General features: G+C 38.5%; 2 protein-coding genes across 7 annotated transcripts; one reads left to right on the forward strand and one right to left on the reverse strand.

Annotated features, from left to right (window-relative positions):
* Positions 1–351: 351 nt before the first annotated feature.
* On the reverse strand, positions 352–2,634 carry exosc3 (exosome component 3). The gene is made up of 4 exons (XM_067381986.1): positions 2,369–2,634; positions 1,846–1,995; positions 1,590–1,741; positions 352–1,187 (listed from the first exon to the last, which is right to left on the reverse strand). The coding sequence occupies exons 1-4, from the start codon at positions 2,597–2,599 to the stop codon at positions 980–982; spliced, it is 741 nt and encodes a 246-aa protein (XP_067238087.1). The 5' UTR covers positions 2,600–2,634; the 3' UTR covers positions 352–979.
* Positions 2,635–3,063: 429 nt separating this feature from the next.
* On the forward strand, positions 3,064–27,501 carry tcerg1a (transcription elongation regulator 1a (CA150)). 6 transcript variants are annotated; one of them, XM_067389877.1, is made up of 22 exons: positions 3,064–3,110; positions 3,508–3,712; positions 3,835–3,999; positions 6,840–7,125; positions 7,592–7,828; positions 9,303–9,365; positions 9,913–10,110; positions 11,554–11,663; positions 11,740–11,828; positions 12,030–12,190; positions 13,233–13,311; positions 14,003–14,138; positions 16,635–16,724; positions 16,833–16,951; positions 18,888–19,038; positions 20,587–20,631; positions 20,728–20,892; positions 21,178–21,360; positions 25,261–25,440; positions 25,539–25,622; positions 25,782–25,882; positions 26,410–27,501. In XM_067389877.1, the coding sequence occupies exons 1-22, from the start codon at positions 3,064–3,066 to the stop codon at positions 26,609–26,611; spliced, it is 3,096 nt and encodes a 1,031-aa protein (XP_067245978.1). In that variant the 3' UTR covers positions 26,612–27,501. The 6 variants fall into 6 exon arrangements, with proteins under 6 accessions (XP_067245978.1, XP_067245985.1, XP_067245995.1 ...); XM_067389884.1 differs by lacking the exon at positions 20,587–20,631; XM_067389894.1 differs by lacking the exon at positions 9,303–9,365.
* Positions 27,502–27,680: the final 179 nt, after the last annotated feature.

A 27,680-nucleotide genomic window follows, 5' to 3' on the forward strand; every position in this document is an offset into this window, starting at 1 on the left:
TGATAGTTTTTTCATATATAAGCTGAATGTTTTCAGTTTCAAACTGTTTTCAACACTGATAATAAGAAGAAATATTTCTTGAGCAGTAAATCAGCATATTATAATGATTTCTGAAGGATCATGTGACGCTGAAGACTGGAGTAATGATGCTGAATTTTCAGCCTACTGTTTTCTGTTTGAACAGATTTTAAAATGTAATTTAAAAATATATTCAAACAGAAAAACAATACTTATAATAAGTTGTAATACTATATTTCACAATATTACTATACAGTATTTTGCAGAGGACTTAGGTGTTTTATATAATTGTGCTGTAAATCCTGAGGCAATAAACACAACTTAAGGAAGTACAGACACCAAGCCTTCAGATTTATCAGTGAATTATCATTGACACAGTAGCCTTGCAGTAGAGTAATGGTTAATGTTCAACATGCCTCTGAAATAAGGCATTAAGTGTAACTGGATACAAAACGACACTGGTTACAGTCATGGAGTTTCCCTTGTCCAAACATCAAGTCATTTCCTGCAACTACCAGTAAAGCAGCAACTTTTAAAACCACAAGCTGGCTAAAGAAATTGGAGAAAAAGTGCCTCCTTCTGGTGATAAAGAAAACAAGGAAATCATGAAAACTTTTTAAATCGCTACAAAAAAAAAATAAAAAACACAGTTTGCATTTGGCTGCATCACCAAGATTTTATTAACTTTTACCAATACAAAAATGCATTTTCAGAAACAAAGGCAAAAATATATTTAAGAGAAATGATGACTTCTCTTTTATTGTGTACAGACAGGCTGAACACACCTATATCCAAAGTCACTCGTTAGGTCTCCAAAACTGATGGAGATGGAGTGATTTTCATTGTGGGCTCTATTCATTTTTGAACATTTTCAGAGGCTTTACACACTGAAAAACAGTACTTCATGTACTGCATGTCATCACCATATGTATTCTGGGAAAAGTGATATTTCAGATGTCCTCTAGAGGGAGCCTTCTGCCACTCTCCTGAAAAGTGTCTGTCTCTGTTGAGAGGTCATGTTCTCACATGTCTCCAGAAGATTGGCCACTATCAGCGTCTGCTGAACAGTCTTTGCTTTCACCCACACTCTTCCATTCATTCCAACAACCATCTCAAAGGGGAAAATCTTCTCCAGGTCCTTCACTATTTCACTCTGAGGAGCCAGAAGTCTGATGGAAAGAAGAACACATTTTTTTATTTTAGCTTTTTAAGTCTCAAATTATAATGGACCATTCTTTTCTTTTTATGGAATACTGCAGTGGCCTCAATCTTTAATAAAACAATATCTTCCCCTCTTTCTTGCAGCGACATCTCTTCTCTAATGACATGTTTACTGGTGTGAGGGTGGGACAACCTGTCACTCACATGGCATCACAGCAATAGCAAACCACATCCATTTAATTAATAGACAAAATCAACATTTTTTCCTGTTCAAAAAGCCACTTCACTCAGATATACTTGATATACACCATAGGGAAGAAAAAACTATCGCAACTTCTGACTTTAAGTAAACTAAGCTTAGTTGGAAGTGTATAGATAACAACGCTATATTACATGGACACATCACAAACCTGCGCACTAGTCCCAGAGATACTTTAAAGAGCAGCCCATCAGCTCCAAACACCCCCATCCCGTTGGCCCTGCCACAGCTGTCTATACACACCAGCTCGGGTTCCATATCCTTGTTTGCAATTGTGAACTGGCTGTATACCAGATCTCCAACCTGCAGAACAAAATTACAATATGTGTGTACAATCATAATACAATGTAAACAGAGCAAAATATTAATTAAAGTGGGGTCTTAAGAGTTTTTTAATCAGCGGGTACCTGCACATTAGGCCTGTTCCTCTTGGTAGCTCCCTCGAATGCAAGGTACGAAAGAGATGCCTGCTCACTTCCTCCAACGTCCACTTTAAAGATATCTCCAGACTTGGTAGTCACAATGCCGATCACACTTTCACCCTTGGCAGGTACATACTGGAAGAAATAAGGATCAGCCTGGTGATGTACAAACCTGATGAAAGATGACTAAAACTGAATATCTGGCTCTAAAATAGTTAGTGTGACAGTTTAATAATGGCTAAATAAATGTATTTTTATTTATATATGCACTTAGAAAAGTACCAACAATAAGTATGACCATTTTCTGAATGTTAAGCAGATTTTGATAATTTGCTGGGGGAAAAACAGAATGACCATGATCACTGGGCATTTGTTGAGGGCAAAAAAGAGAAAAATTACAAAATGTCTCAATTTCCAGCACTGTCTTAAAGCAGAATAAACTTTAACCAATTTAAAATAATAAGTGCACATAAACCCTGGGGTTACTGGTGTGAGTCCAGTTCCTCACCCGTCTCTGCTGAGAGTCTATCCAGTACAGATTTGGCTGTTTATGGCGCAAAATTCCACTTTTACACACTTGAACTTCCTCTCCATTTCTCCGGAGCCCTGGACCGCATATTATCTTTTCAGTTTTGATAATACAATCTCCTCCAGATTCAGGTATTCTGAATGAGAACACATCTCCGGGTAAAAGTACTTCACCAATTTTCTCTTTGAAACGAGCATGTACGGTGTCCATTGCAAAAGAGCAACGTGAGAGCCCTGTGTTTGTGTACTTCCGGTATCGAGAAAAGCTCTTGTTATTTCCAAAATAAAAGTTTATTAACTAACTAAATAAATAAATACAACAACTCTCTAATATATAATGACGTATAAACACAAAATCAGGATTTTACTAATGGAATCAAATTGAATGGATACGTTTTATAATTTTGACGTAGTCCTATCGCCTGTCTTTACTACATTTTCCTAAAAAATGTTATGAGTACAGTTCCATTGTCTTTCAGCAAAACTCAAATGAAATATTACCCTGATGAAACATGTTTGGTGGAAAATATATTTAGTTTTATTCCAGTTCAGATATATTGATAATTCAAAATGATGTAAAAAGTAAAGGTAACAGCAAGCTAACATTTGGCGGTCGTGCACGAGACCAACGGAAATGCGTCAAGCCAAGGGGACTTTTGTTGTACTTTTCCCGTTATGGCGGAGCACACAGAGGCAGAAGGCATTGGCCTGGCCGCTAACAGGTGCGGGTTTTGCATTATATTTCATATTCTGGTTAACACAAACTACCAGTTATACTTAGTCTGTTTTTTTTTCTTAATAGTACATTGAGTAGTGTTACCCGGTTGGCTAATTTTAATCTTTTTAAGCCTCGTTTGGCCTGTTGGTTCGTGGACAATGAAAGCAGCGTAACAACGCTTATATGGTTGTTTTGAATTTTTATTGCACTTCATGTTATAGTACGTGGTTTAAGATATAAATGCATCATATGAAGTCTATTATGTCAGTTCAGGAAGGTTTGATGTGGGTATGGTTCGTAAGAATGAATTAAACTGTTGTTTTGCTTTTTAGCGTCTGTCTGCAGCAGCCGTTGTGTACTGTACAGATATTATTTATTAACGTTTATTTTCGCCCCATCAGCATGGCACAGCAGCCAGCACTGCGTTTCCCGGCCACTGCGCCGCCTCCTGCCGCCAACCTCTCCACCCGCAGGCAGCCTTTACTGAGCACCCCTGTGCCTCCCTTTGCTATGATGAGGGGTCCTCCACCCGCTGCCCGACCGCCCTTCGGACGGATTCCCTTTGACCCCAGTGTGCCCCCTCCCATGGGTGCACCACCTTTACAGGTATGAATGATATATCAGATGCCGATTATTATGTAATTCCTCAACTTTGTGTAAACTGAAATAGAAAGAGTAGGCTTGGGTATTGGGAAGGTTTCGCTGACATTTATGTCTTTCACTTTAAGAGACCCCCGTTTATGCCTCCACCTGGAGGATCCATGCCACCTCCACCTGGCATGATTTTCCCTCCAGGAATACCGCCTACAGCCTCTCCTGCTCCTACTTCTGCTCCTCCTTCCATGCCATCTACAGAAGAGATCTGGGTGGAGAATAAGAGTTCAGAAGGAAAGGTATAGCTTCTCATTCTTAATGTACTGAAAGACACTGTTGATTCCCAAAAGCAAGGTGGCTTTTGTTAGATCAATTTCGTATGGAGAGTTCTTGTTTCTATTTCTTGTTTGTTTAAGAGAGCAAAATTTGTTCTGACAACATTTGATTTGGATTATAGTTCTATCCTAAACACTACCATTCAGAGGTATGGGGTCAGAAAGATGTTTTCAAGGCTTTAAAATACCTTTTTTTCTATTTAAAAGGGGACCTATCATGCACAATTCACTTTTGCATGGTGTTTGGACATAAATGTGTGTTGGCAGTGTGTGTACACTACCACCATATAATGATAAAAATCCTACCACTCCTTTTTTTAATCCCCATAAATCATAAGCAGTGTCTCAGAACTAGCTGTTTCCAGTGTGACATCACATTAGCCACAGGCCCCACCCACAAATGTTGACAGACACTGCCGTTTTAACATAGAGCCACCCTGAGTGAGTTCACAGCCAGTTGTACAGTCTGCCATTGCTGCACTGATGAGAATGTCTCCCAAGCGTTTTAGGTGTTCTGTAGCTGGATGGATTAATCCACTCAGCTCTCTCCATTTACTTCCTAAATTTGAGCCGCTGAAGACGAGGTTGATTCATTTTGTTTTAAAAAAAAAATGCTGCCTCAGTTTTGTCGAAATTCATTTATGTCTGCGTGAATCATTTCACACCGGAATGCTTTGTGAACGAACGTGAATACAAAGGGACAATACAAAACAGAGGTTGTGCTAAAAAGTTCTTACTCAAAGATAGATCAGTAAACTGTTCGTGATCCAGCTTACAGCCTCCAGGGTGATACTAGATACGGCAGTAATGAAGGTGAGAGCACTTTATTACAGTTCATCGGAGTTGATTTACGGATATAAAGTTTACCAGTTTATTACGCACCACCCGAAAAGGCATAAGAGCTTTTTTATATTTGTTTACTGTTAGTTGTAATGAGTGTTTCTGTGTAATTTGCTGTGTATGTTGATGATAATGCAAAGGAGAGAGAGAGTTTATGGATAATATTTTAATTATTAAGCTCTTACAGTGATTTTCTAGACTCTTCATCTTTTGTGTGAAGTACAATAAACATCATTAAACTCATCTGTAAAGTTTTGGCCATCATTTGGATGGGGTCCGGTACAACAGGCATTTACTAATATAGTGGAAGAAGACAATATAAGTTATAACCGTAATTGAAATACCTGTTCTATTTCCATGCAGCATATATTCTCAGTTTCTGACATTATAGTGCGTCCTGACTGACTCCTGATGCCAGAGAATGAGCGTTTGAAACTCCGCCCTCTTAGGCCAAGTGCAGCAGCTCATTTGCATTTAAAGGGCACACACTGAAACGGCTAGTTTTTGCTCAACCCCCCAAATTTTTATTTTTTTTTTTTTTAAAGGGGCAATTTATCTGTCAAAATCAAAATATCTGTAGGGTATTTTGAGCTAAAACTTCACATACACACTCTGGGGACATCAGAGACTTATTTTACGTCTTGTAAAATGGAGCATGATAGATCCCTTTTAATGTATTTCAAAATGTAATTTATTTCTTTGATGTCAAAGCTGAATTCAGCAGATGTCGTATGATCTTTCTGAAATTATTCTAATATGCTAAATTTATGCTCAAGAAACATTTAATTGATAAATAGCAATGGTGAAAACAGTTCAAAATTAATAAAAAGTTCAAAAGAACAACATTAAATTTAAATTTTTTTGTAATATTAAATGTCTTTACTTGCTGGAAAAAAAACTTTAAAAAACATCTCACTGACCCAAAACTTTTGAAGAGTAGTTTTTTTTTGTATATATATATATATATATATATATATATATATATATATATATATATATATATATATATATATATATATATATATATTATAAATATGTGTGTGTGTGTGTGAGAAATAATATTTTTATATAAATATGCTAAAAGAGTTAGTTCACCCGAAAATGATCCCATAATTTACTTACCTCAAGCCATCTTCTATTTCAGTCAAGCACAATCAGTGTTATATAAAAAAATATTCTGGCTCTTCCAGGCTTTATAATGGGATTGAACAGTAACCAAGATTTTGAAGCCCAAAAAAGCACGTCCATCCATCATAAAAGTAATCTTTATGGTTCCAGGTGTTTAATAAAGGCCTTCTGAAGCGAAGCGATTCGTTTTTGTTTGACAAATATACATATTTATAACTTTATAAACTAGAATCACATCAGTAATTGTATTTGTATAAGAAATGAATGCATAATCAAATAGATATTGTATAATGGATTTCTGGAGTTCATGATGCCTTTTATTTACCCAGCCAAATTGCAAACAAAGTGCACTGTTGCATTGTCTTTTCGCTTGATACACTTAGATGATAGTATAAACAAATACTTTGTTACTTTCTTTACAGTGCACACAGTTTGATCTAAAGTCCTCTTCTGCAATCTGTCTATGTAGATTCATGACGTCTAAAACATCCAGGTAATAAAATGTTCAAACAAACTCTTTATTAAAAGTCACTGGACTACATAAAAACAAGTTGACAAGACGTTTCGGTGTTCATCCAAATACCATCCTCAGTTGTAAATACACAGGAAGTAACTCTGGCAAATATACATCTGCTACAGTCACATGATCATCACACAAGTAGAAGTCACATGACTTAAGTTAACCAAGTAGTATGCTTGCCAGAGTAGATGTTTTCCTCGCCGCTTATTGTGGTGCCCCTTCTCCCCCTGAGGTGGAGCACACTGACCTGTCCATACAGCGCCGTGGCTTTGTTTATAAGACGTGTTTCTTCTGCATGCTTTTATTCTCTATTCAGGTGTATTATTACAATGCACGTACAAGAGAGTCGTCCTGGACAAAGCCTGAAGGCGTGAAGGTGATCCAGCAGGCTGAGCTGGGACCAATGATGCTGAGCCAGGCAGCGGCGGTGGCTGCAGCAGCCAGTGGAGGTTCCACTGGGCCCGGTCCATCTGTCAGCATCCCAGCTGCAATCAACAGCACTACAGCCACACACACCTCCCAGAGCCTCTCCACATCCATGAGCTCCACCTCTTCTCCCAGCATCACAGCAGCCTCACCTCTCCTCCCAACACCTGTATCAGGTAAATGTCATTCCAGTGAACTTCTAAAGCCCAAAGTATACTGTGTTTTTTTACAAGTAAGCTAGTGTATGCTTACAGTGCACGTAATAGGGATAAAACTTTCTAGAGCACATGTGTCAAGCTATGGTCACGTCCAACATACACAGTGTCCTAGCCAGAAAAGACACCACGACGTGTACCCCCAGTACTAGTATTACGTACTACTTTTGATAAGGATTGGCTTTGGTTTTTGATTTTCTTCTCATAGTCATGTTGCTTGTTGCTGAAATGTAATCGCATCGCGTCTGGTTAGGGTAAGCATACTGTTCAGAAACAGCATTCTGTAAAAACATTTTGTTTCATTGATGTCTGTTGGTTTTTGCAGAATTTATTTTTTTAATCAGCTCAGCAATTGTTTATTTATTTTGTTTGGATATTAGAAGTAAATCAAGTGTTATCATTCTGTACCCAATTGTTTGCACTGTAGCCTCTGATGTAGTGGAGATGCCGTCAGTTGTAACCACAACCCCCAGTGCCATGGCAACCCCAATAGCAGCTGTCAATCCACCAACTGTTACAGTTGCCATGACTACAGGGCCACCACCTCTGCCGGTGGCATTGCCCCATACTGTACCACAGCCTGCGGCTCCAATGCCAGGATTCCCTCCTGTCATGGTGCCACCCTTCAGAGTGCCCCTTCCTGCCATGCCCATTCCATTGCCTGGTAAGTCTGACCTTAGGACTTGTTGAATCAGTCATACCCTATTAAAGAGACAGTTCACCCTAAAATGAAAATTAAGGGTATGTTTACATGACAGTTATGCACTAAAAATGGAATATTTTCTCCTTTGCTCTTTTCGCGTACGGACGACAACATTGTCAAACCGATTCCCATTCACACGGATCTGCGAAAACTATTAAAAACACTGCATTACTCATGCCAAGCCAGTAGTTGATGTCACTTTGTCAAGAATCACTTTGCGCCTATAGACTGAACACATAATATGCATGATGTCAACAATTTCACAAATTCACATTTTTGTAGTTTACACGGAGACAGTAACTGTATAGTTTTCAAAAACTTGCACATTGAAACCAGTTTTCAAAAGTTTACATTTTCAGGCCCCCAAAATGCTGTTGTAATGTAAATGAACGGCCAAAATACAGTTTAAAATGGTGTTGTTAAATGGCCCCTTAGTCATTTATTTACCACGGTGCTGTTCTAATGCTGTATGCCCTTCTTTGTTTAATGGACCACAAAAGGTCACACTCGTCCCAATAATGGATGAATAGCGACCAGCATCAAGCTTTTTAAAAAAGACCCAAAATTATCACAGAATTATCTCATGTGACACGTGCCAGATATTCCAAGTGTTCTGGGGATATACGATAGGGTTTGGTTTAAAAACAAACCAAAATTTAATGTATTATTTAACAAAATTCATGACCTGGGCCATTAGTCTTCTGTGCACAGCTACACGTCGTGCGGGTTGGTGAGACTTTTTTTAGCTCCGCCTCGTCCAGAAAGGGCACACAAGTTTTGAGAAATCAAGGCTAAGAAAAACATTTCTTAAAAATTCTCCTTTTGTGGTCCATAAAAGACAGAAGGGCATGCAGTATTAGAACAACACCAGGGAGAGTAAATGATGACTTTTTCATTTTAGGGTGAACTATCCCTTTAAGAATTCTTCAGCTTTAGTATGCTCTGAATGCAACTGCCTTTCTCTCCTCTGTTCCTTGTCTTTCTGTCTTCTTACTATCCAGGGCATGTAGTTTGACAGGAACCTGTAGAGTTGAAAAGATGCCCTTGTTTTTCCTGTCTGCTTATTGGATGACAGTTAATTAACATCTTTAATGAAACTGTATGACGTAGAAGATGATTCCTCAAAGCAAAGCAAGCTCTATTGTAATAAATATATAATAATAAGTGATAACTGCATTAAAGTCATAGTGTTGCAGAAGTGATGTTCTATAGATGGCAGTAATCTGCCATTTTCATGTGCAGTTGTTGCCAAGCAACATAGGCTGACGTTATTGCCTAAATTCTGTTAAATATAGATCAATTAGCAATTTAAGATAATACTGTAATATTTTCATCATAAATGATCTAGCATTTATTCTCCAGACACCTGGAAGCAGTAGATGACGTATGTTTGTGTTTTTTCCAACAATCTGTGCTTGCTTATACGCTCTTTCAGGTGTAGCAATGATGCAGATAGTCAGCTGTCCCTATGTAAAGACTATCTCTCCTACCAAAAACGGTAATTCCTTCCCCGTTATGGCATGTTAGTAACTGTTGTGCATCTCTATGCTTTCTTTTAATGTAATTATTTCAGATTAGAGGCCCCTCTGTTTCTTACAAATGAGACATTCTTTTAACAACATCATGCCACTTTTATGAATTGTTTTTTGACTTAACATTTTTCGTAGTTGGAGTAGATCACTTTTTTCCCCTTTTGAAAACATTTAACAGTTACAGTTGAGTTGTAGGCAGTAACAGAGATTATTGCTATAGAAATTCAGATAAAACAGTGTTTTGATTTGTTGTAAATGTGTTCCTACCTTGTGTCCCTTTTTTCTTTGATGGTTTTAATGTGATATTGTGGTGGTATTGTCTTTGCATGCCTTATTCTCGTATTTAATATTTCAAATTTTGTGTTATATGTTGTGCAGTAATTAAATCATACAACACATATTGTATAATGGCTAAATAATCTTTTTTTTCCAATTCTAACATCACCTCTTTTCTTTTTTTTTCTTCTTCTTTTTATCCCCCCCCCCCACCGATTTTGTGTATGTTATATCAAGGTATGCTCCATGGTATGGCACCACCTTTAGTACCCATGATGCCCCCTCAAATGGCGATGGCTGGGCCCTCAGGACTGCCTGGATCTCTGAGCACATCCGACTGGACTGAGTTTAAAACCCCAGAGGGAAAGTCCTATTACTACAATAAACACACACAGGAGACTACCTGGGACAAACCAGAAGAGCTCAAAGAGACAGGTTAGAGACTGGGACAAAGGCTGCATTTACACTGCAAGTTTTAACACAGATCTGATCTTTTGATCATATCTGAATTTTTTTTGGAGTTCTGTCTGTTTACATTAATTGAAGACATGACTTGTATCCAATATTGGTGTTTATATTAATCTCCGACCAAACTAGAATGATTCCATTGGTGATTGATTGTAGTGACACAGTTGACCCTTGGGTAATGAATGTCCTTATATAAAAATCAGGTGTTTTTTTTTTTGTTTTTTTTTACTTCAAATCCCAATATGTAGATGTAGAAACAATACCGAAAACTTCAGCGTATGCGACACCTTAACTAAACTTTACTACATAAATAACCAAAAATACAATGGAGGCGAACACCCACACACTAATTAACATAAAGTTCTAGCCACCAGTTCGAGCCGTCATGTACTACGGAATCAACAACTGTCAGTGAGGTTTAGATTAACACTGAGTAGGGCTGTACATAACAAAGGGATCATTATTTGCCAATCAAGGCCGGATCAAGTGGTTAACAGATAACGCCATTCACACCAGCATATGAATGTGCACATACAATTAACATGTGGAACTTGTAGCATGCTCTAACTCCATCATGTTCACTATTATACGAGTGCATCAAACAACTGAGAAATGCTGTCTCGATAAACCACAGACTAAATGAACAGTTCAAAGACACGTTGGTTGGCTGGCTGGCTGCTTCTAGCACGACAAAGGTGAGTGAGGTCCGAAGCCCAAACGCTCACTGCAGGTGGAACACCGCTAAAGCCCCTTTAAACGATCAGCAACCCTGCAGATTGGCAGAACGCTGGTCATGACGTCAGAACATCATGACATCACCAGGATCAACCTAAATAACTTGATAGATAGATAGATAACAAAAGAGAGGGAGGAAAAAACAAAAAACAAAATACAAAACATACGTGGAAGGTAACAATCCCACTTATACCTTGATCACTAAAAAGTGTCATTGATGTTTGCAGCAGACAATTTGACTGAATGGATAAAAATAACAATAGTTTTTGGTAATTATTTTATTTATGGGTTGGTAGATATAGAATTCTGAAGTGAAATAAAGATAAAAGTTGTTTGAAGTCCAGATATCAGATATGTATCTGAAAAACCTTATCTTAAGTTTTTGTGCAAGTGTAAATGCATCCAAAAACATGAGACAATCACCCTTGGTGTGACTTGGAAAAAAAAAAAAAAAAAACTTGACATTTTTTTTTTCAAATCTTTTTGTTTTAAAGAAACGTTTTGTGCTCGCACTTGTTAAAGCACCTGCTAAATATGGGGTTGAAGATCAGTGCTGAAATGTCTTATGTGTTCAAATGATATTTGCCAGCTTAGTTATAGTCTGTTTTCTTGAATAAAGCTTTCTGAGTCTTTTATGATATTTGACAATTGCTTATCTCCATGTTCCCACAACAGAAAAAGAGAGTGAGAAGATCAAGGATGCAGTTATTGACTTGATTGATGCTGAAATCATGGACATGGAAGATGGAAGCCCAAAAATCGACCCACCAAAAGAGCAGAAAGAGGTTGGTAACATGCCTAGTTTTCTAAATTGTTTTGTATAAACAAGAGATTCTGATATCATCTGTGTATTACTCTTAGGAGCTGAAAGATGAAGAGATGACAGAGGAACAGAAGGCAGCGAAAAAAGCAAAGCCCGTTGCAACAACACCCATTCCTGGCACGCCATGGTAGGCAACCGCTCATGCCTGTTTACTCAAAACAGATTTATTTGATTCACACAAATCAGATCAACTACTTTAAGTTTTTATTATTTGTTAATCACCCTCAAAATGAGTTCACAAACAGTTAAATGCCAAATGATATAGTTGGAGCTCTTGAATGTTGGCTCTTTGTATTAGATTGACCTGTACCCAATGCTTATGCGGCAGGTGTGTGGTATGGACGGGCGACGAGCGGGTGTTCTATTATAACCCCACCACACGTCTGTCCATGTGGGAGCGACCAGAGGAGCTGGTGGGACGGGTTGATGTAGATAAAGCTATTCAGGAACCTCCGCACAAAAGAGGCCTGGACAACAGCCACAAAATGGGTAAAAGTCTTCTCTATAGAAATTAATGTGTACATATCTATCCTATCAAGTTTTTAGCTATTTTTTTTCATAGAAATTACAGATTATCATTCATGTATTTATTAAATAAGTGTCTGTGATACACCACTTTTGTCTAAAGTGGGGAAAAACTCCTGTATAGCCCCGTTTCCACCGCAGGAACTTTACCCAGGAACTAGGGACTTTGGGCTGGTACTCGGTGTGTTTCCACCGCAGGAACCAGGAACTAAAAAAAGTTCCGGGTAAAATTTCCCCCTCAGAAAAGTCCCTGATGGCGAGGTGGTACTTTTTCAAAGTTCAGGAACTTTCTGGGGTGGGACTAGGCGCTGAGCATGCTGATTGGTCAGATTCACGCTGCATTTGATTGATCGGATTCACGCCGCATTTGATTGGTCATCTCCGCGCAGCAGTAAATTCCATAATAACATTCTTCACAACTCTGGATAATTTTGATTGATTGTTTTCTTACCAATCTTGTTCTTTCTGTCCGATGGCGCGCGTTCGTCCCAGCCATCTCACGGTCGATGTCGGCAATTGCTGATAAGACACGTTGTCTCATTTTATATCGAGAATTACGAGCTTGCTGTATACGCTTTACTATCAGTGCTCGTCTGTTTTCTGCCGTTTGGTTCATTATTTCTTTAGTAAACCAATAAACCATGAGCAGAAGCAGCATTTCTTGATTCTCCTCCATACTGCTTTTTCTGTTGCACAATAATGATTACGGTCCGTCACTGACAGGAAGAAACAGTACTACGCGCGCAGTACTACGTCACCGGACAAATTAGCCTAATCTTCACGGCACTTTAGACCGTGTGGAAACGCAGAAGGCAACAGGTCTGGGGGGGACAAAAAGTTCCTGGGAGAAAAGTTCCTGGTACAATTGTTCCGGGTAATTTCGGTGGAAACGCGGCTTATGTCAGCTGTGAGCATGAAGCCTTCTATATCCATGTGTGACTCATTCAACAGCTTGTTAATAGCTGTCTAAACTGTGTTGCATGTTTGTGTGTTTCCTGTGACACAGTGCTGGCTAAAGAGGAACAGGAGTTCGCTGTTGCAGAAGACTCACCTGAGGATGAACCCAGTAAGGCCAAGAAACGAAAGTGAGGATTTTTTCTATATTTTATTCTCTGCTTGATAAAATCATGCACAAATGAGACCACGGCCCTATACCATGATGTTAGTCAGGGTCTAACTCAGGGTTTGTTCAATTTGAGACTACCAAACCAGTTCAGTCAGGTTTTGTTGGTACCATGATGCTGATCATCATCTTTCTCTGTCAACTCAGGATTTGATCCTGTGTTCATGGAGCATGTGCACATGAAAGTGTGACATCAGTAGTGAACAGCCAATCACATGCCTTGAAACATAGAGATAATGCGATTCACTTCTCGTGAGAGAAGCAGGTTTGAGATTACCCAGAACATAACCAGCAGGTTAGTGGTGGAGTGTGAGTTTAAAAGCCAAGCCACTTTCATGGTGCGTAAAACCCAGGGTTGGCACAAACTAAACTGAAACATACCTGTCTATCCACCTAAACCTCCTTTATGGTATAGGCCCCGGGAACTTGTATCAAGAAAGTAAACAGGGTTGGTTTTGCCAAATTGTCATCATTAAAAATAAAAAAAAATGTGAACAAAGACAGCAGATTATTATGATATTATCGACTCAGTGTGAAGGAAGTCAAAGACATCTTGTGCATGTTTTTCATGCTGAAAATTCAGGCTTGATGTGAATAGGCCTGTTTATGCTCAAACGCATGTCTTCTGGCTAATTAGTTGTTTTGTGTTTTAGGATAGAGGAGAAGAAGGAGGTTGACTCAGAAAAGGAGGCAGCCATGGAGGCTGAGCTGAAGGCAGCACGTGAGAGAGCCGTGGTACCTCAGGAAGCTCGGATGAGTCAGTTTAAAGACATGCTGCTTGAGCGGGGGGTAAGACATATTTACAAATTAATTATACAAGCACATTAAGCAGTCCCTCCAGAAAAACGCGATTATGCGATCGCCTGATTTAATGCATAATCAGCCAAAGTCTGCATATTTATGCGGGGGTCGCATTTTTTTCAAATACGTCGCACTTTCGCTGCATAAATTGCCGATTTCAGCAAGCAATATATGTGGGGCTAGCATGATTTTATAATCCCTGTATTTTCATTGCAAAAAAGTCAAATATATCTTAGCAGAAAGTTGAAAAATGTTGCGTAAGTAAAGCGCCATTATTTTTCCCCCATTGCCATGGGAGCCTTATGAAGGGACGTAATTACGCAACGTGAACATCATCTGCAAACCCCGCAGTGAAACCATGATGAAGCAGGCAAATCATTCTCATTTGCCAACAAAAATAAGCGCAAAAGACAGCGCGAAGCAGTTTCCCAGTGTGTTACATGACAGTAGGCGCAAATTATTTTATATACTCTGTGCAACTGCGTGTTGGACCACAGACGGAGGTCGATGCTGGAAAACCAGTTTGAGCCATGTGTTAATTAAGGTCTGAAATAAAACAGAATGAGAACTTAAATATTCTGTGATTTAGTATGCTTGCTTATCATAGGAAGTAATAAGACATGACTCTTTACATTAAGGTAGTAGCCTAGTGAGAATAGGGTGTTGGGGAAACACCTTTTCTTCTCTTTTTCATCAAACTGCAGTTTTTGCAAGTTCCCGCAATTTCATCGCATAAAATTGCAAAAATATCCTACATATTCCATCGCATTTTTTAAGAAAACATGCCGCAAAATCAAGGATTTTTGTCCGCAACAATCACAAAAAAAATCTGCGTTTTTCTGGAGGGACTGATTAAGTAATATATACACTCCAGTTCAAAGGTTTGTGGTCAGTACGCCAACCCCAAACTTTTGAGAAAATGTCTTTTTTGTGTAACATGAATCGTGAGATGATTCTGCTCGTAACAACACTTACAAGGCAGAACTTTTACTCCTCAAATATTATATTTAGGGCTTTTTCTAAACTTACTTAAAGGGATAGTTCACCCAAAAATGCAAATTTGATGTTTATCTGCTTACCCCCAGGACATCCAAGATGTAGGTGACTTTGTTTCTTCAGTAGAACACAAATGATGATTTTTAACTGCAACCGTTGCCATCTGACAGTCAAATAATGGGAGTGAATGGGAACTTCTACTATAAGAGTAAATAAAACTTGCTTAGACAAATCCAAATTAAACCCTGCGGCTCGTGACGACACATTGATGTCCTAAGACACGAAACTATCGGTTTGTGTGAGAAACCAAACAGTATTTATATAATTTTTTACCTCTAAAACACCACTATGTCCAACTGCGTTTAGCACTCATTTAGTGAGGTCTGATCGTGCTCTGACAACGACAGTGATGTCTCGTGCATATACTTCAATGAGTGCCAGACATCACTGCCATTGTCAGAGCGCAATCAGACATCACTAAACAAGTATATTTTTTGACTCTTATAAATAGTGTTACCATTCAATCCCATTATTTGACTGACAGACGGCAACGGTTGGAGTTAAAAATCATAATTTGTGTTCTACTGAAGAAACAAAGTCACCTACATCTTGGATGTTGGATTTAAATCCAGTTGATTTAAATACAGATTTAATACGTTATGAAATACTGATATACTTAGAAATCAACACAAACTGTTTAACTAATGCCTGAGATATTTCATAATGAAAGATTTGGCTGGGCGTGATTCATGCAGTGTGGTTTATATATTTATTTTCTGGTCTGAAAGGTTAAACCCATCATTTGTTTTAAGCTTCGGTCCTCATTAAAATACTCACCTGACATTTTCTGGTGATCAGAGAAGCACTGATCAGTGGAGGCTAACAACCCCCCCCCCCCCCCCCCCCTCTTGGCAACAGATTTGATGTTTCTACGATGAAATATGGATAAACGCATATGTCATTTATGTAATGGAGATCCCTTCAAGTCTGTAGTAGAGAGCTATCTGCCCTTTGCCACACCGTCCTATGCCAAAGATGAAAGGCACATTTGCAGTCAAAGGGTCTCATCATCAAGGCAAGACCCCTTCCCCCCTCTTCTCCTCCTCATCCTCGGACCCCCACGTGTCTGAGAGGTGCCGTACAGCAGCATATAGTCATCACTCCAATAGACGAGCTGCCTGTTCACCCCCCATCTAATTACTCCTCTCTCATTGCGCCAATTAGCATGGTGGGAAAAGAAAGGGTTGGAGGCTGAGAGAAGGAAGCTGAGGACCACCTGTTGGGCTTGTGTCATTCATTAGGGATGGTGGGATGGAGGATGAAAAGCAGTGGGCTCACACACCCTGACTCCAGCGCTACAGGAGGGGGACACACTCAGAGGGGCTCACCTACTGAACGCTCTTTTCTTGTTATAATGGCCCTAATTAAGAGGAAGGGGGGTTGAAATGGCTGACTTTTTTTTTTTCTCCATCTCTCTACACTTTTCAGGTCTCTGCATTTTCTACCTGGGATAAGGAGCTTCATAAGATTGTATTTGATCCACGTTATCTACTGCTCAATCCCAAAGAGAGGAAACAGGTACATGCTCCACTGTATTTAGCCACTACCATATCCACAATGTGAAAACTGGTTCATATCAGTATTGTACATTTGCCCACTCATCTCATGCCACTGTCCTTTCTGCAGGTGTTCGATCAGTATGTGAAGACGCGTGCTGAAGAGGAGAGGAAAGAGAAAAAGAATAAAATCATGCAGGTCAAAGATGACTTCAGGAAAATGATGGAGGAAGCTAAACTTGGGGTCAGGTAAACAGTACACCATTAGGATAAAACCAATTTGCCAATGTTGTTAATATCGTTGTGCACTTTTGTGTTGTTGTTTTTTTTTCTGATAAAGACCTTACATTGGAACCAAGAAGGTTTTATATTTTAAAATGTTGGGCTTTGAATGGCATCTTAAAAATCTGCAGAGCAATTGGCATCTGTCTGCATGCTTACATAGACAAATAATTACAAAATAGCATAAGCAGAATACAAGAACATGTCCTATGTGGACTGTGTTCAAGTTGTTTGTCTAATTCAAAAACATTATATTATGGCAGACAAAAACATTAAATAATCACAATTATTGAATAAATCCGTTCAAACGTTCGGGTTGTCAAGTTGTTGTTTTTTTTTTTTTTTTATTATTTGTTTGTTGTTAGTTTCTTATGCTCAAGGCTGCATTTATTTGATCCAAAACAGTAAAAACAGTAATATTTTGAAAATATTACAAATTTAATTTTTCTATTGAAATCATTCTAATATGGTGATTTGGTGCTCTTCTCATTATCTTCTCTTCTCATTCTTCTCATTATCATTTTTGAAGGCAGTTCAAAAATATTAGAGAAAACTTAAAGGATTAGTTCACTTTCAAATGAAAATTACCCCAAAGTTTACTCCCCCTCAAGCCATCCAAGGTGTATATGACTTTCTTCTTTCCAATAAACACAATTGGAGATATATTCATAAATATCCTAGTGCATGCAAACTTTATAATGGCAGTGAGCGGGATCAACGAGTATGAGCTGAAGAAAGTGCCTCCATCCACATCCATCCATCATAAACATATTCCACACGGCCCCGGGGGGGTTAATAAAGGCCTTCTGAAGCGAAGCGTTGCGTTTGTATAAAAAAATCCATATTTAACAAGTTATGAAGTAAACTAGATAGCTTCCACCAGATCGCCTTCTGTATTCTACTTACAAAGAAAGTGTAAAACTCTCAGTTCAAAAAGCTTACACTATGTCTTTCCTATTCAACTTACAGAAAAAGCTTAACTGACACGACGCCAGTTATATTTTTTTTTTTCTTTTTTAATATGGAAGGAGGTCTGGTGGAAGCTAGATATTTTACTTCATAACTTGTTAAATATGGATTTTTTTTACACAAACGCATCGTTTCACTTCAGAAGGCCTTTATTACCCCCTCGGAGCCGTGTGGAGTACGTTTTGCTTTGGATGGATGCACTTTCTTCAACTTCATACTCGTTGGTCCGTGCCATTATTAAGCTCAGATGCGTCAGGATATTTATCAATATTTGATTAACATAATTTCTGATTATGTTAATCAGAAAGAAGAAAGTCACATACACCTAGGATGGCTTGAGGGAGGGTAATTTTCATTTGAAAGTGAACTAATCCTTTAATGTTTGTGGAAACTGATAAATTTTTTTTTTTTTTTCAGGATTCCTTAATGAATAGAATGTTCTAAAGAACATTTATTTGAAATAGATATCTTTATAACAATGTAAAAGATTTTACTGTCACTTTTGATCAGTTTAATGCATCCGTGCTGAATAAAAGTATTAATATCTTTAAAAAAAAAAACTTACTGACCCCAAACTTTTGAATGGTAGTGTAATTGATTTGATTAAAAAGACTTAACTGATTGGCAATCTTAATTCAATGTTAACTTGATAAGGGCTCAGTTTTACCACAACATCAAAGTCAAGTTGTTTTTATTTGTGTAGCTCTTTTCACAAGCTGTTATTTCAAAACAACTTGGTAAAACTTAGGGAAAATCGTTCCTTAAAGCCTCTTTGAGTATGTCAAAGGCGACTGTGGCAAGGAAAAAAACTGTAAAATGTTTAGGTAGGGGAAAGAAAAAAAACTTTGAGAAGAATCATCCTTCTCTTGCATTGCAATGATTGTACATATGTTAAATACATAACATAACAAGGACTACTTTTTTCTCTTCATAGAACAACGTTCAGTGAGTTTGCTGCCAAACATGCCAGGGATTCACGCTTTAAGGCTGTTGAAAAGATGAAAGACAGAGAAGCCATTTTTACAGAATTTATGACAGCCTTCAGAAAGAAGGAGAAAGAGAACTCAAAGAACCGTGGGGAGAAGGTGAGAAGCTAAAGTTAATACACAACTGTTACATTATTTTACTGAAAGATGTCAGTCTTATTAAACATTCAGAAGTGGGCCTTGTTATTTAACTGACATTTAATACAATAGAAAAAAAGTGTTCAATGGCTACACAAAGAAAAAATAGGACCATCTACCAAAACATTACACTTTGAATATGTCTTGGTAACTTTTTAAAACACACTGCACGTTCACAGATGAATGCACTCGTAGGCTGAGACTAAGAGGCTGCAAGTGTCTGTTAGTAGTTCATGAGCTGTAATCTGCCCTGGCGATTGGTCTGAACACTGGCAGTCTCTGTGGCTAGGGTTAAGTGCAGAAAGTCTGGGCTGATTGCCTTTGGCAGCTAAAGGTCAGCCATCAAACATTAATGCCTGTGAAATGTCACCTGTGTGGGGGGGCCATAGGTTAGGAGGGAGTGTTCACCAGGTGGGGTTCACCAGAGGATGCCCATCTAATTCTGTGATTATCAAACTGTATTAACAATAGCCACGTTTCCACCGAAATTATCCAGAACAATTTGTCCCAGGACATAGGACTGCGTGCGACTTTCCAGTGTCTGCTGGATTTCGCCCTCCACATGTAATCTTAATAAAGCTTGAACCTCATCGTAGGTCCATCTGTCTTACTCTTACTGCATGCACTGCAACAGACTTTTAAAAAATGGTGGTTGAAATAAAAGCTGCGTGGAGTCAACCAATTAAAATTCTGCATGAACTCCACCAATCAGCATGTTCAGCGGCCAAGTTCCACCCCCGAAAGTTCCCGAACTTTGAAAAAGTACTGCCTCGAGAACAGGGACTTTCTTAGGGGAAAATTTTTACCTGGAACTTAATTTAGACCCTGGTCCCTGAGGTCGAAACACATTGAGTACCACCCCAAAGTTCCTAGTTCCTGCGGTGGAAACGCGGCTAACGATCAGATGTCATTTTAGTCACATTTTTGGGCTACTGCAGTTGCCGGTGGCAGCAGTGACTCATCAATCACTGGCCTTGGATCTAATGTAAAGGTATAATTCAGAAGTACTCAAAATGTCTCATTCTCCAACAAAATATTACACAAGTAATGCAAGTAATCCTTTAACAGACTTTTTATGCTCAACGGCTCCATTGTGGTGGGTGATAATAAGTTGTCATCCCATGTGGGATTTAAACCCCAATCCTTTTGCCTACCAGGCTAGATCTACACAGGCCATAATCAAACCTTCATGCCTGCACACTTATTGTGGACATGTCCATGACCCACTATATCATAGTTGGCCAAAATCAGGCCACCATAGTATACTTTTGTTGGGGTTTGTTGGGCTTGGAGTAATTTTGAAGTAAACTATAACCCCCGATATACTTTTCAAAGAATAAATTGATGTGATTTTGGTGCTCTGGGGCTCCACCTTCTTTGACATGGAAATGTTCTTCAGTTCGTTTCTTCTGTTCAGTCCGTTGAGGTCAGATGCAAGTAAAAACATGAACACTTGAGAACACACTGGCGTAGCACATATTTACATATTCATCTCAATGCTGCTCACAGCAGCATGGGCGACGTCGGGATGTTGGTAAACATACCTCTGCTCAGGTATTTCAAACTTCTTTTTACCAGCAAGCAAAGAACAAAAAAGAACTATGCCTTAAGCCCCCTTACCCTATACATGTTTCTATGGTTTTCTTTAAGGTCAAGCAAGACTTTTTTGAGCTCCTGTCAGATTACCATGTGGATGGTCAGCAGCGCTGGAGCAAAGTGAAGGAAAAGATGGAGACTGACCCTCGCTACAAGGCTGTGGAAACCTCTGCAGTTCGAGAGGAACTCTTTAAGAACTACGTGGAACGTCTTGCCAAGGTTAGAGAAGCAGCTTTACTTTATACCATGTTTGATGCCAGCCCAACACTGTTATTTTGTAGACAATAAGTGAAAACTACCATTCAGAGATGCATAGGGCTTTAGAGCATAAGTACTTTTACAGAATGGATAAAAGACATTTGTAATGACAAACATGTACGCACAACTCAATACTCTACATTCCACTTCACAACATTTATAAGCATTTTCTGTATGTCTGGTGATGAATGTAATTTCTTCTGTTGTGGATTTTTTTTCTGATCATTGATCTTGATTCTCCCCCAGAATCCAAACTCTGAGAAAGAGAAAGAGTTAGAGAAACAGGCCCGGATAGAGGCCAGTCTGAGGGAAAGAGAGCGGATGGTGCAGAGATTCCGCTCTGAGCAAACCAAAGAGATTGACCGTGAGAGAGAGCAACACAAGAGGGAGGAGGCTGTCCAGCATTTTAAAGCACTCATGTCTGATATGGTAATAAAAGTGTTCGAGTAGGGCTTAATGTAATGATGCCAGATTGAATATCTCATACAATAATATAGAAAATTCAAAATTGGAAAATTTTCACTAGTGGTTGTATAAAGTTATATCAGGTGTATTTACACTGTATTTGGTGTATATAAAATATTTATTACATTATCAGCAACTTAATTTATTTTTGGATTTAAGTTAGATTTAGTGAACATTATTTAGTGAACATATTTACATTAATTATATACATTGCATATACAAGTACATTGCATGAGTATTCAAACCCTTAACTCAGGACTTAGCACCTTTACAGCCTCAAGTCTTTTTGGGTACCGAACTCGATACTTTTTAGGTACCGATCGAACTGCCTCGATACTACCGAGTATCGAAAAGTGTCTTGTCATTCGGTACCAAATTTCGGTACCTCAGAATGGAGCCGAGTAGAGGGGCGGAGAAATGCTTTCGCTGTCTCGTTGAGGAGCAAGTAACGTTGCGCTACATTATTATTTATATCTAAATATATAAAACTATACGCGCGAGAGAGACCCTATGTGCGAGAGGGCGAGTGAATCAACGGTTTCGTTTTCAGTTTATCTCCGAATGGACGGGTGAGAAACGGATGTTTATGTGAGCAGCCGGTTCACTGCAGATACTGTTAACAGAAAACAAAAGTGTCGCACTGCCTGCAGAAACAGCGGAACGCGCAATGTTTTTTAGACTAGTTATGGACAGGTACAACACACAGCAGCTTTACATCAGCGTTCGTCCCTCAAGTCTATGGAAACACGCGACCGGTTCGTGACAGGCTCGTTCGCCTGCACGAGCACTGGCTCTGCCTCTGGCTCCAGAACGCGAACAATTCTGCTGAAAAAGGGGTATCAGCGTCCTCCTGATACTGCGGATAATCTGCGGGTCGGGCCAAGTAATAAAAAAAATAACATTCAAATTAATTGCGGGTGGATGAGAGATGAATCATTAATGTTTTGATTTTAATAAAGACACAGAACTCTTATTTCAACGAACTTGCGTCACTCTTACTTCCGCTTTGATCTTGTTAATAATTAATTTTTTGAAGAAGAGTGATTTAAAAAGAGCCTCACATACTGAATTTTTGCATTGAAAACTAAACTTTATTAAAACTATTTGCACTGATTTATTGTGTTGGGTAAATTTAGTTAATTTGTGCTTTTTTTATTCCCCGCAGTGGCTCAGGAGATGAGTCTTTGAGTCTGAAAAAAAGTCAACAAAATTAAAATATAAAAACAAATATTTTTTTTTTTGAGGTTATGTAATCTTTTTTAAACAGATTTTATAAAATTGGTATCGAAAAAGGTATCGTTTAGGTATCGGTATCGAAGTCAAGGTATCGGTATCGTCTCGGTATCGAAAATTTTTGAACGATACCCAGCCCTAGGTATGTGACACATCTGCATTTGGCGATTTTCTGCCATTGTTCTCCTCAGATCCTCTCAAGCTCTTTCAGGTTGGATGGGGACTGTCAATGAATAGACATTTTTTTTTTTTTTTTTTTTTTTTTAGGTTTCTCCAGAGATGTTTGATTAGGTTCAAGTTCGGGCTCTGGCTGGGCCACTCAAGGACATTCACAGAGTTGTCCATAAGCCACTCTTGCATTTTCTTAGCTGTGTGCTTAGGATCATTGTCCTGTTGGAAGGTGAACCTCCTGCCCATCCTGAGGTTCTGAGTGCTCCAGACTAGGTTTTAATTAAGGCTAACTCTATATTTTGTTGCATTGAACTTTCCTTCTACTCCGAAGGGTCCCCCGGTCCCTGCCACTGAAAAACATCCCCACAGCATGATGCTGCTACCACCACAGTTTACGGTTGGGATGGGATTGTGCAGCTTATGAGCAGTGTCTGGTTTCCTCCATACATGATGCTTGGAATTGAGGTTCATAAGACCAGAGAATCTTGTTTCTCACAGTCCGAGGGAGTGCTTTAGGTGCTTTTTTGCAAATTCCAAGTGGGTTTTCATGTGTCTTCACTGAGAAGAGGCTAGAGTCTGGCCACTCTGCCATAAAGCACAGATCAGTGGAGTGTTGCAGTGATGTTTGTCCTTCTTTAAATTTCTCCCATCTCCATATATGTTGATGGAGCTCAACCAGAGTGACAATAAGTTTCTTTGTCACCACTCTAACCAAGGCCTTCTCCAATGATTGCTCAGTTTGGTCAGGAGGCCAGCTCTGGGAAGAGTCCTGGTTGTTCCAAACTTACTTTATTAAGGATTATGGAGGTTACATGCTTCTGTGAAGCTTTAATATAGCAGAATTTTTTGTAGTCTTCCCCAGATCGGTGCCTTGACACAGTTCTGTCTCTGAGCTGGGGCTGGACGATTAATCGAAACCGAAATTTAGAACCTATAACCGACGTCATTTTCTTTTTTTAATTCTGTTAATACTTTCCCCTTAAAAACACTACCGTGTGTGTAGTCACGTGACTCAACACAGATGCGAACTGACTCTGAAGCGCTGAGTGAACAGTCAGATAGCGCGAGCCCTCAGTGAGATCACTTCAGTTTTAGTCTTCACTAAACTTTGTCAGTTGTATGTGTTTTAAGGCTTGCCAGTTTGGACATTCACGCAATTTTAGACCCTCTGATGTGTATTATTATATTGAGCTACTGCGCTAATACATTGTCACACGAACACTCATACAGACAGCAGCTACGCATCACATGAAGATTGCACGCAGAGACTCATTGTCAACATTGTGCTGCGATTTATCAGTAAAGTTGTTTAGAAATGCAAAGCGTATAGCATATATATTTGCTACTTTTCAAGTAACAACTTACAACCCACAGCTTCACAAATAGTAGAGAGAAGGTATAACTAATTCACACATGCAATCGCTCTCATTAATGCATTAAAATAAATTTACTGGTACTGTGCTAATTTATCTGTATTTGATTTACAATGAGCAGAAATCTGTAAGAACTGTTACGACCCGTAGACACAATAACTGCTGAAAGTGAGCTGTTAAGTTGGAGCACTCTTTCATTAGGAAAAAAGAATATCCCACCTTTAAAAGTCAAGCATATTTACAGAACAAACATTGTCAGTGAACTATGAGGGCAAAACAAAAACAAAATAATCATTCATTAATCGTAATCGAGGTCAAATGTTCAATTAATTGAGATTTTGATTTTTAGGTCATAATTGTCAAGCTCTACTGAGATCTACAGGCAGTTCCTTTGACCTCATGGCTTGGTTTTTGCTCTGATGCATTTTCAGCTGTTAGACCTTTTATTGAGTGGTGTGTGCCATTCCAAATCATACCCATTCAATTGAATTTGCCACAGGTTAACTCTTCTCGAAGTGTACTATCAACTACAAGCAAAATTGGAATGCTCCTGAGCTAATTTTCAAGTGCCAGAAAAGGGTATGAATACTTAAGCAATGTAATTATTTCAGTTTTTTATTTTTAATAAATTTACAGTATCGCACATCTGTTTTTTCTTTGTCATTATAATGTATATTAATGTGAAAAAAGTTATTTAAAGTAGTTTAACAAGGAAGCAACATAAAATTTAGTGTTTGAAAAAATTAAGGTTGGTTTGGTTTGAATACTTTTGCAAGCCACTGTATTTGTAAGTAATATGATAGAGTGGTTAAAACATCACCGTTTTATATATAAAACGGTATTATATCGCGATCTATATATATATTATATATATATTATATATATATATATATATATATATATATATATATATATATATATATATATATATATATATATATATATAAAAAATACCGTTTTATATATATAACGGTGATGTTTTAACCACTCTATCATATTACTTACAAATATATATATATAGAAAAACCTTAATCTTAAATCTAATATCATAAAATTGTCACTGAAAATTGTATGCTTCATGTGACAGGTAAAGACACCTGATGCTACTTGGTCAGAGACGCGTCGTACCCTAAGGAAGGATCACCGCTGGGAGTCATCCTCATTGTTGGAGAGGGATGAGAAAGAGAGGCTCTTCAACGAACACATCGAGGCCCTTGCAAAGAAGAAAAAGGAGCAATTTCGCCAACTTCTGGATGAGACAACCTCGGTACACCTGTGCCCTGACACCATGTCTAACTCAGTTTGTTCTCAGTTGATCTATTGTATTCAGCCTACTCAACTGACTCATTTCTTCATCTACATCAGATCACTTTGATGACTTCATGGAAGGAAGTGAAGAAGCTCATTAAAGAAGATCCGAGATGCATCAAGTTTTCAAGCAGTGATAGAGTAAGGCCTGTCTTTGCCTCTTGAACTATTTGAAATTGTTGTACTCCTTTTGTCAAAAAGTCTTTATGGTGAGTGTATATAGTTATGTCTTTATAGTAAGTCTACATAGCAAGTCTATATAGTAAGTCTCTGTACCTGCTGCTCACCTTTTCACCATAGAAAAGACAGAGGGAGTTTGGTGATTACATCAAAGACAAGTACATCGCAGCCAAAGCAGACTTCAGAACTCTTCTGAAAGAGACCAAGTTCATCACCTACAAGTAAGAAGCTTCAAATACTGTATATGATTATGAAATTATGGGTCACTTTTAGGAATCATATAATTCTATCCTATATAAATCCAATGATTTTTATTATATTTTATAGAAAACAGTTAATGTTCATAGTATTCCATCTTACAATAATGCCAATACTATTGTAATTTAATAAATAGAATTAAATTTTTTTATTTTCAGAAGAAAGTGTAGGTCAAAATTAAAAGAAGTTGCCTGCCCAAAGGCATGCCACTTACTGTTAAGGTGTTGTGGAAGTATTTTAGCAGGGAGATATGCAGTTGCTAGGGTTTTATGAGTGGCTTCTTGGTGTTTATTTATTAGCGTAGGCCAATAGAGCCCACCTGCAAATCTATGATATGCGTCTATCGGATTTTTTTCCCCACCAGTTTTACCACCCATCAGGTAAAACTGTAAGTCTAAAGTCTGGTTACAAAAGTAATGGCACAATCTCCTCAACAAGTTGAATGATTTCAGTTAAGTCTTGAAATGTAATTTTAATTTTGTGTCTTCAGGTCACGTAAGTTGATGCAGGAGTCAGAGCAGCACTTGTCGGACATTGAGAAGATCTTGCAAAAGGATAAAAGGTACCTGGTTCTGGACTGTATGTCAGAAGAGAGGCACAAACTCCTCATGGGATATGTGGAGGAACTGGATCGCAGGGGACCACCTCCTCCTCCCACTGCCTTTGAACCTGCTCGACGCTCCACTAAATGATACCATACACACCTCCCAGATAATTTTCACACACCTTGGGGCTACACTACTAACGCTTACATCATAGACTCTCAGAAACATAAAGATAAATCACTCCAGTCCAAAGGTTCTACTTGTCAAACCTTTAAAAGTGAATGGTACAGACCCACTTGCCCCTAGCTCATGCCATAAACATCATGGGTTGACGACCAATCAAATCAGCCGAGTATAAGACACGGAATAAGTATTTGGACCAACTGGACGTTTTTTTTTTTCGTTTGTTTTTTTTGATGCATTTCCAGGTCATCTCCATAACGAGTCAGTGTTTTTATGTCCTTATCCTGTGTTACACAAACACTTTGTCCGTCCAAAGGGTTAAATCCACGTTAGATGCTAAATGGTGATTGTAGAGAATCTATCTTGTGTTTGGGTAACCGTCCTGAACGTCTGCTGGAGGTAATCGCCACCTGGTGCCTGTCGACCCTTTTTTTTTCTCTTCCATCCACCTTCTGCGGTCTCAAATCACGAACATCAATTTAGTTTCACGTGTCAAACCTTTTGCTCCAAACTGTTTAGAAACTGTGATTTGTTGAAATTGGGAGTTCCTCCCAGTTTTGTGAACATTTTTTGGTGACGTTAGTCACCCACAGGGATATTCAAGAATTATGAAAGCCTCTCTGTGTATTTGTCATTTTAACTGACTGTTGGGTTAACATGTAAGATGTTTCTAGATGATGAATATGTATGAATAATATGTATTAGTTCGTTTACAATGTGTTATGACTGACCGTATGAGCACTGGCAGTTGGCCATGTCAACTGGTCTTACGGTTTAATTTAATTGTTCAGATGTTTCATAAAAAGATATTGTTTTTCGGACTTGCTTTATGTACAGCTGAAGTTGAATAAAAGCAACCCATTTTTTTAACTTCTGTGACTGGATTTTACATTTTGTGGGTGTGTTTGCACAAATGTGTAGAACAGCACATAGCAGACCACAAAAAGAACACCTTAGTAGGTCATATATTACAGTTTATTTTACACACATGCATGCCCTAAATATTTTCTTTTATAACATATTCATTCAGTAG

The sequence above is a fragment of the Chanodichthys erythropterus genome, chromosome 1 (assembly GCF_024489055.1).
Source record: "Chanodichthys erythropterus isolate Z2021 chromosome 1, ASM2448905v1, whole genome shotgun sequence".
In the NCBI taxonomy this organism is placed as follows: domain Eukaryota; kingdom Metazoa; phylum Chordata; class Actinopteri; order Cypriniformes; family Xenocyprididae; genus Chanodichthys; species Chanodichthys erythropterus.

What these genes read in the sequence shown, in the direction of transcription:
- exosc3 (XM_067381986.1), bottom strand. Translation starts at nt 2,599, where the DNA reads ATGGACACCGTACATGCTCGTTTCAAAGAGAAAATTGGTGAAGTACTT. An exon ending in TAGACTCTCAGCAGAGACGG is followed by an intron (nt 1,996 to 2,368) that starts GTGAGGAACTGG and finishes TATTTCTTCCAG; the next exon opens with TATGTACCTGCCAAGGGTGA. An exon ending in TCTCTGGGACTAGTGCGCAG is followed by an intron (nt 1,188 to 1,589) that starts GTTTGTGATGTG and finishes TCTTTCCATCAG; the next exon opens with ACTTCTGGCTCCTCAGAGTG.
- tcerg1a (XM_067389877.1), top strand. Translation starts at nt 3,064, where the DNA reads ATGGCGGAGCACACAGAGGCAGAAGGCATTGGCCTGGCCGCTAACAG. An exon ending in GAAGCTAAACTTGGGGTCAG is followed by an intron (nt 16,952 to 18,887) that starts GTAAACAGTACA and finishes TTCTCTTCATAG; the next exon opens with AACAACGTTCAGTGAGTTTG. An exon ending in GTAAACATACCTCTGCTCAG is followed by an intron (nt 20,632 to 20,727) that starts GTATTTCAAACT and finishes GTTTTCTTTAAG; the next exon opens with GTCAAGCAAGACTTTTTTGA.